This window comes from Cephus cinctus, unplaced genomic scaffold (genome assembly GCF_000341935.2).
Source record: "Cephus cinctus unplaced genomic scaffold, Ccin1 Ccin1_scaffold0439, whole genome shotgun sequence".
In the NCBI taxonomy this organism is placed as follows: domain Eukaryota; kingdom Metazoa; phylum Arthropoda; class Insecta; order Hymenoptera; family Cephidae; genus Cephus; species Cephus cinctus.
In genome coordinates, this window is record NW_014333119.1 from 1 (window position 1) to 9,267 (window position 9,267).

General features: G+C 40.6%; 1 protein-coding gene, 2 non-coding genes and 1 pseudogene across 4 annotated transcripts; all 4 read right to left on the reverse strand.

Annotated features, from left to right (window-relative positions):
- Positions 1-51: 51 nt before the first annotated feature.
- LOC112494344 lies at positions 52-760 on the reverse strand (annotated as a pseudogene).
- Positions 761-820: 60 nt separating this feature from the next.
- LOC107267664 lies at positions 821-1,627 on the reverse strand. 2 transcript variants are annotated; one of them, XM_015739643.2, is made up of 2 exons: positions 1,009-1,627; positions 821-935 (listed from the first exon to the last, which is right to left on the reverse strand). In XM_015739643.2, the coding sequence occupies exons 1-2, from the start codon at positions 1,406-1,408 to the stop codon at positions 868-870; spliced, it is 468 nt and encodes a 155-aa protein (XP_015595129.1). In that variant the 5' UTR covers positions 1,409-1,627; the 3' UTR covers positions 821-867. The 2 variants fall into 2 exon arrangements, with proteins under 2 accessions (XP_015595129.1, XP_015595128.1); XM_015739642.2 differs by having other exon boundaries at positions 821-938.
- Positions 1,573-1,644, reverse strand: Trnaw-cca. Its single transcript has one exon. It is a non-coding gene; the product is annotated as a tRNA-Trp (tRNA).
- A 5,104-nt stretch (positions 1,645-6,748) lies between these two features.
- Positions 6,749-6,822, reverse strand: Trnat-ggu. The gene has a single exon. It is a non-coding gene; the product is annotated as a tRNA-Thr (tRNA).
- Between the last annotated feature and the right edge of the window lie 2,445 nt (positions 6,823-9,267).

The following is a 9,267-nucleotide window of genomic DNA, read 5'->3' on the forward strand; positions in this document are numbered from 1 at the left end:
AACCGACTAGAAATTTCGGTATACTCTGTGACAAGAGTCCCTAACCAGATACGGAGTATCCGAGCGAACACTAGTCCGCTGCCGCGCCACTAGGTGGCCAAGGCAACTCGCATGAAAAAACGTAGGACCGGCTAAATAATTAATCCGTCGATTTTGCATAACTTGAACTACGTGATATCTGTCCCAATGGGGACAGAGATTAAGGAGTATCCAAACGGCGTTCTTGGATTAATCCGTTGGAAGATTGGAAGCCGTGCCATAGCTTGATACGTATTCCTGGCTTTTTGCAACTGGATATCGACGTCTTTGGGCCTCTCGCAAGGTGGTCGATATGAAATCCAAGATACTTAACCTCTTTTTTGTCGGGATATCAATCCTTTCATTCGTTCCTGGAACGGTAGTTGCGATTGAAAAAGAATTTTGATACCCTCTGCCTTCTGGGTGGACAGATTGCTCCTGGGATTCCTGAAGAGGATTGTTTCACATTTCTCTGGATTCATTCGCAGATTCCACATTGCATAGAATTTATTTATCCTATTCACGAGGTCCTCCAATTGGTCTTTTATTCTCGGCATCCGTGTGTGCCAGCAACGTAGACTATCGGATCGTCAGCGAAGGCTGTCGAGTAGGTGTTGTTTCCAGTGTTCAGCTCAAATGAGTTCAGGATGGCAGCGGTGAATATTATAAAGAGTAGCGGTGAGTTGACCGTGCCCTGTTGGAGTCCCTCCCTCTTGTATCTCGTAAGTATGTGCTTCGGTGTGTGTGTAAAGAAATGTAGGCCGTTATCAGTAAGCGTTAGCTTTAGCTTCTGATACGTGCTTACGTTTCTTGTTGTTACCTTCACGAATGTAGATTCTCCTGGAGCGCTCAGCCTGTAATCATTCTGTTCATTGAGATTGTTATCGAACAGGTTGATGAGATCCTTGATTTGTGCGCTACTTTTGTGGACAAAAATGCTTAAGGTTATGTTCTTTTTTGTTTCTCTGGGTTCCTCAGAGCCAACGTTACCTGGTTGAGTCGCTCCTGAACCGCTGTCTTGTAGCATTTCAAAGCTGTTGTTGGTTGGCGTTTCTTTCGGTTCTGGCGAAGCTGCTGTTCTACCTCGCTTACGTGCAATCTGCCATCCCTCGTTGTCCTGAGTGGCTTCGTCATTGGATAAAATCATAGGAGGATTATTCTCCTGTTGTCTATTATCGTTGGTCGCCCTCGAATTTGCTAGGTTAGGTCGCACATTGTGCTTCGCCTGTCTGCCTTCGTCTTTCAAAAGTTTTTTGTATTCCCTGTCAATCAGGTCCGTCAGATTTACCTTTCCAATTTTTATTGCCCTGCTCCTTTCGTCCCCTGGGGTGGTTTCACCTTTCCTTTTATTTGGTCGTTGTAATTGACCCGCTCCACGTGGCGAGACCATGAATTTTTAGGTTAGCCCAGTGGGCCCAGAACTATTTCTCGTATTTCTTCAATCGCGCACAATTAAATGGAACCAAATGGCTCAAAATGATGGGGTAGGCGAGCCTGACCCGAAAAACTCGTTTTTATAATTATTTTTGCCGAAAAAAACAAAAATTTTTAACTTGACCCCGACGTGATTTGAACACGCAACCTTCTGATCTGGAGTCAGACGCGCTACCGTTGCGCCACGGAGTCTCACGGAGTAATCAGAAGATTCACTGAAAATTGATCAATCATTTGTTGTTTTCATTATCTATTTACAGTTTGAATTAACGAAAATTATTCGAAACGTTCAATAACGTTGCCGCTTTCAGACGATGTGAATGGTATCGCATCGTGTAAACGGAAAATACTCGCTGGCATTTTTTGACCTTATCTACGGGCATTCTAGCGCCAAAGGTTAACTAAAAGCTATTCAGGGATTGTCCTTAATCAGCTGATCCTGAAAGTCTTGCGTTTAATCTTGTAATGAGTCGAACCGATTATAAGATTGTGCCAACAGATTTTAAGATACGAACTCTGGTAATAAAAGGAGCTTTTAGAGAAACAATACGTTAGTGAAAAGGGGTTCCCGACAAGCAAAAACAAGAAATTGGAGACGTGGTCATTATCAAACATGTAACTTGGTACGTGTTCAGCGTAATTGCGAAGGAACGGTCGGAGGATAAGATACAATTAGTTAACGTAACAACAGGAATTACAAAATGAAAGTAAGCTATGGACTATTTTGGAGTAAAAACTGCTGGATTGGCAAGATCTGCAGACGGACTAGATAAACTACCTAGGGGTAATATTAAATTGCATTTAGAAAAGACCTTCCCAGACGGATATCATATTACCCTATGTTTAGGCCAAATTTAAGTTCCTGAAGTCGTCGAACAACGAAAGAAAATTATACAGAAAATGCATTAATCTGTAGGTGGAGGACACAAAGGACGTGAGGAAAACATATTAAAGAATAAGAAGGCAATACTTTTGGAAGAATATAAAATCAGAGATCCATAATTTCGTTAAACATTGTCTTACTTATCAGAATAATAAGCTTGCGAGGGTTAAAATCAGGCAGCCAGTGATAGTTACTGATGCTTCTCAAGTGACTTTTAAGAAAATAGCTCTCGATATACTGAGATCTCCACCAATCACAAGTTCAGCAGGTACCAGTTACGTCCTCGCCGTCCAAGGCAGTCTAAGAGAATATTCTGTAACTACCTAGATATCCTTTGCTGAAGCTTAGGTTTAAATCGTTGGTGAAGCTTTTGTTGAAATCTTCGTTTGCTTACAAGCGAAGCTTACAGGCGAAGCGACGAACCATCTAATCAAATTATTTAAAATCAAACAATTAAAAACGACTGCTTTCCACCCGTGATCTAATGATTTTTAGAGTATTTTAGACTTGCTTCTAGTTGAATACCTAAGACATTATATTAATTTGGCGAATGACACACGGCTAAAATATCCAATGATTTCCCATAATACATCAGTGCACGAGTCTACTGGGCTTAGAGCCCTCGTGAGTTGGTTTTTGTGAAAACAGGAAGGATTCCTTTGAGCGTCATTAAAGAAAGTGCTGAATGAACCTATGTAGATTGTTTAGGGGAGATCGAAGTGAAAAACTCAGGGAGACACAAGTTGAATGCTGCAGAAAGATTAGACAAATCTAAATTCAAATCAAAGGAGTATTACGATAGGAGCGTAAATATACAAGACTTTGCAAGAGGGGACTGACTGGGTATTTCTATTGAATGACACTAAGGTGAAGAAACTTGATCCTAATTATATAGGGCTATTCCAAATCAACAAGATTCTGGGACATCAGAATGCAGCGATCAAGCTGTCTGTGCACCGTACGAAGGTGATACTTAAAAACCGAGTGAAAGCAGCTCAATCGTGAGGTTAGAGAATAAGCTACCTGAGTAGCGATAACAAGATATTGAAATAAATATCAAATCCTAAGTAGTTAGAGCACTTGGATAGTAAAATTAGGATATAGAAATGTTTTTGAATTTCTATTGCTTGATGACATACTGTGGGTGTCTTCCGAAATCTATGTACTGACAGTACTGCCAGTGCTGTAACCAGCGCTGTGTCCTTATTCATTTATACGCGTCTAAGAGAGATGTAAGAACTTTTACAGTACTGTCCGTAAATGTCGAAACACGCCCTGTATAAACTCTACGGCAAGAATCACCTTGCCAGTTTCATGCAGTCGAATCTGCCGCGAAAATGGATAATGGCGACGATCAGGACGTAAGAATGATAGATATGGAAATACCGGGTTGGAGCCACTGAACTCTAACCATACTGGAATCCTCCGTACGCCTGTGTATTCGTCCTGTAACCCGGCCAGCGCGGAGCTGCCTCAGTCACACGTGGATATGAGGTTGTCCCTTTCGAACTGGACTGCGCATGCGCTGTACAAGTCCTGCAAAATTGCTGTAACGCCGGATATTAGTGCCAGACGCGCCAGCACAAAGCCAGCACACAAAGTATAAATTTATGAAAAATGTCCAGGCACTGCTGTGTCAATTCGTATACATACATTGATGCGAAGCCTTACCGCAGGTTTATCTTTTTTTAATGAAGTATTTCCGAAAATTGCAAATAGTTTCGATTATTGTTTGCTAAAAACATGGCTTTATTACCAAAGTCATCCAGCTTAAACTTTTTTAGAGACTGTACAGTGTGTAATGCAGAGAGGCTGCTAAACTCGTCTCTGTCCTTGCTATCTCTCTCTCTCTCTCTCTCTCTCTCTCTCTACTCGTCCCAGTATACTTATAGTTCAGTGGTTTTAGGCGTTTTAGGCGTTTTAGGCCATACCAAAGGCATGGCGCTGAATCGCAGCTGCGAGTCCCGAAGTAGAGTTTTGTGATCATCGCCTCCGTCAATAATGCGGATTCCGTCGTAGCCGAGCTGACCGCGATTACGAACGTGTAGCTTGGCGGGCAGAGGTCCTCCGCTACTTATTGCTAGTTCCCAAACCAACACGAGGCAGCTCAGCTGATATAGCCTAAATACTTTTTCCTTCGCAATCCTGAATTTGAGCGCGCAGTGTAAGCTCGGCAAGTTTAATATGACAAAAGCCAGTAATAACCCATGCCTCCCTGCACTCAAGCGTATGATGCCACCAGTATATTTAATATTTTTTCCCGATGTTGCATAGCAGAAATATTGTTAAAACTAACCAGGAGCTATAGAACTCCTCGAGAACTATTGAAAAAGACTATCGTCGAAACATTCTTAAAAAATTGCGGTGCCAGCTTCATACCCGTGGCCGCGTAGCACCTCAATTTTTGGAAAATGATTCATCAGTAGGCTTTTTCAGTAGTTCTCGAGGAGTTCTACAGTTTCCGATAGGTTTTAACATTAGTTCTTGAGTTACCTTAAATTTTAAAAGAAACTGTCAAGGTACAAACGATGGAACACAGTGGAGATGTACCATAGACTATACTCTTTCGAACGGGACTAATAGGAAAGCGATAATAGTAACATAAGTAAAAACTGTACGAAACTGAAAGAAAATGTCTCGTGGAAATGATCTCAAACGACCCCAAATTGTCCGAAACGCAAAGGAAACACGAACCCTGGAAACAAATTTCCATAACCTAACACATCCCACAACCTATAATCAAGAACAGGGATTCCCTGAATGTGGCCCTATCGCAATTCGACCTGTGCCAGCCTCTTCTATGGACCAGTCTGAGTTTCTGCATTAACACTAGATTGCCCAAGGAAGTCATTTTGACTGCTTTTTAATTTCAATTAGAACAACAATTATGTATATGGTATAATGACACAATTTCTTAGAATTTTGTGACTTTTTGTACAACATATAAATGCGTTTATTAATAATTGTAGTTACCTTCCCCCTCCTTCCTAACCGGTAGATATATATATACACAGGTTGTTCGTTATGAAAGGCACTGTAGTAACACTGTTGCATTCCTTGTCAAATTCTAAGGAATACGTGTATTTTCATTTTTTATTTCATATATAAAAATTTCGAGATAATCAAGGTTGAAGTTGCTGTAATGCGACCAATCAGAACGCGTTTAAACGGAGCGTAGATGACGTCGCGAGTCAGCCCGTAAGGTCTGCTTAACACTAGACCAATAACACAATAGGTCCCTGTTTATCTGCATTAATTGAGTGAGATACAATCGCTCGCTGTAACGTTACTGAATTAACGGAAAGTACCCTGTATTCCTTATAATGTCTATTCCTTTAATTTGACAAGATAGTTCTACCAACGTATTACATTTTCAGTTGTCCTGAAAAGGACCGATTTTGATATACGCATGACCGGGCTTGGATCTCGAAATGCTAATCTGCAACAATTAGATACATTTTCTATGATAATGGTTATTCTGAAACACTAAATATTGTAGAGTACGTAACATTTTTATCAGGATTTCGCCTATTAGGATACCTAATTACATATTCTTGCGCTGCTTGTGTTTGGCTGCCATTACATTGGGCTAACACGCAATACATGTCGCAATAATATCTCACACAATAATTACTCATAATGCGATCTTGCAGTCGAAACAACATAAATCGAACTGACTGTCTCCGAAATGTGAAGCGAAATAGGTTGTAAGTTGTAAACAAGTTATTCAACCGCACTAGACTTACTACTGTTATCATAGAAAATGTATGTAACTGTTGCAGATTAGCATGTCGATATTCAAGCTGGGTCATGCGTATATTAAAATCGGTCCTTTTCAGGACCACTCGAAATGTTATACGTTGGTACAACTATCTTGTCAGATTAAAGCAATAGACATTATAAGAAATAAAGGGTACCTTCTGAAATTCACTGACGTTACAGCAAGCGATTGTATCTTACTCAATAGACATTATAAGAAATGTTATACGTTGGTACAACTATCTTGTCAGATTAAAGCAATAGACATTATAAGAAATAAAGGGTACCTTCTGAAATTCACTGACGTTACAGCAAGCGATTGTATCTTACTCAATTACATGCAGATAAACAGAGACACTACGATGATACTCTTAGCGTTATTGGCCCAGTGCAAGCAGGCCTTGCGGGCTGGCTCGCGACGTCATCTACGCTCCGTTTAAACGCGCTCTGATTGGTCGCATTACTGCAACTTCAACCTTGATTATCTCGAAATTTTTAAATATGAAATAAAAAATGAAAATACACGTATTCATTAGAATTTGACAAGGAATGCAACGGTGTTACTACAGTGCGTTTCATAACGAACACCCTGTATACTTATATAACCCGGTGGAGGGGTTATTTTTCAAGGGACAATCCGGGAAAAATGCAGGGCGTCTGGGCCGGGATGCGAACCCGGGACCTTTCGATTACCGGTCGACTGCTCTGACCACTGAGCTACGCCAGCCGCTTATCACATCCTCCCCGAATCGTCCCTACTAACGAAAATTCATTTTCGTTACAATACATATATATACATGTGTGTTATACCTATATTGCCCAAAAGCAGTCATTTTGACTGCTTGGGAAATTTTAAATAATCAAATGACTCTTATTATTGAATTGAGTAAATTTCTTATATGACCAATTCGACTCTGTATTGAAATAACAGTTTTCATTGTTTTTCGATTATCGTCACATTATAACATACAAGTACATGAAAAATTGTCGATTTGGGCGTACACTTAATAAGTTGCAGTTGCTCAATATGCTAAAGTAGTACTTGTTATTTGAATTTTTATGCAGTGATACTTGTTCTAACAAGTTGCTTATTTTAATGCTTTTGCGCCCTAAATTCATGAAAGAAATGTCGAATATTTACTAATAACTTGTCATATAACTGTAAATAATATAAAAAATATTAAAAGTTAATTTTAAACAAATTTCTTTACACATTAATTATTCTTTCACAATTCAGTCATTTTTACTGCTTTGTGCAATATAGGTATATACTAAGTTTTAATTTTTCTAGTGTTAAGAGATTTTTTAAAAAGTGCGATGCTGGAGCTGACACCCGTGTACCACCTCAATTTTTGTAATGCTACGTAGCAGAACTATTGTTAAAATCTATCAGGAACTATAGAACTCCTTGAGAACTATTCAAAACGCCTAAAAAATTGTTTCAACAATAGGCTTTTTCAATAGTTTTCGACGAGTTCTATGGTTTCTGATAGGTTTTAACAATAGTTCTGCTACGTAACATCGGTAAAATGCCTATTAATGATACTAGTCGCACCATATGCTTCAGTGCAGGTATGCATAAGGAGCTGGTTTTCAGTGTTGTTTTTAGGTTGTGTTTCAAACAGTTCCGGAATAGTTCTCTCTAGTACTCAATGTTGAGACCATAGTTCCGCCTGGAACTATTGTTAAATAATGCTTTTTTAACAAACACGAAAAACTAGTCTCCAGACACTGTACCTGCTACGCACTCATCTTGAATTTATAAAAAAACTGTGACGGTACAAACGATGGAACGCAGTGGAATTATACTAGGGACTATACTCTTTCGAAGGGGACTGATTGGAAATACCAAAATCTCGCACAAATATAAGTCAGATCTATGCTATACTTCCAGTATAGTGTATAGTATAGCAAATTTATGGCTTTCAGCATGGCCGCTTACATAAATGTTTATGGTGTGTAGAAAAAAAAAGGAAAAAAGAAAAAGATCACTTACCCCAGGATCCTCGTCTGCCCTTCTCTTGTCCATTTGTATTGTTCATTGGCCCAGTACGTCTTTCGATACTCGAGGTCCATTATGGTGACGACTTGACGATCCAGCCTTGACCACTATTTTGCACTTCTTGTATTTTCGGTCGCGGACTAATTCTTCACTTGTTACGAATAGACCAATACGCGAATTTCCGCGAACTTTAGATAATGTCTTCGCGACGCACTTATTCGAACGTATCAATTCACTACGTCACACTTCTTCTTTCGTAAATGAAGGTAAAAGATAAAGAGTATAGAAAGAGACGTTTCGCGACGCACTACGTCACACTTCTTTTTTCGTAAATGAAGGTAAAGGATAAGGAGTATAGAAAGAGATGTCTTCGAGACGCACTTATTCAAACGTATCAATTCACTACGTCACACTTTTTTTCGTAAATAAAGGTGAATGATAAAGAGTATAGAAAGAGATGGCATGAAATGGGCTGAAGGCCCGAGGCGAAGAGCCTCAAAGAAATGATTTTGATGATACTGATAGGGAATGGTTGTTACAGACATGACACTTGACCGGGGACAAGCGCGATGGACCGGATTAAGCAGGCTAGGGTGCGAAATACAGCACAGACTATACCGATGCACTCGCTGGCGCTATCGAACGCATTGAATCGCAAGGCAACAATTAATCAAACGACGATAAAGCCAGGCCAGCATTGGGAGGTGGGGATCGTTAATCCGTGCAAATATTTAGCCTCGCTGAACGCATCTGGTGCAAATACACTGAGCGTCATTAATGCTGTCCACCTTTTTGACGTAATGCGGTGAAGTAAGAGAGGAGAGTGGACGGCGCCTGCTCACTTGTCTTGCTTGGCCTCCACGTGCGACGCAGAGAGCACTCGATTCGCTGTCTCGCTCGCACCGTAGTGGGCACCATAGTGCTCGCTGCGTCGCGCGCAGGACAAAATACAAGACCGGACGCCGCCAACTCTTCTCTCTTATCTCATCGCACTGCGTTAACGGACACCATTAATGATGCTCAGAGCGTATCTACATGCGAGAGGATGCTGGAAGTGAAGCGAGTAGCTACTGTGACGTCACAGCCTGGGTATCTGGACGCAACGTGTAGGCATGTGCTCGTGTAGTTCGTCAGGACGCTCGCACGTACATTTGCCGACGTAGGACGAACC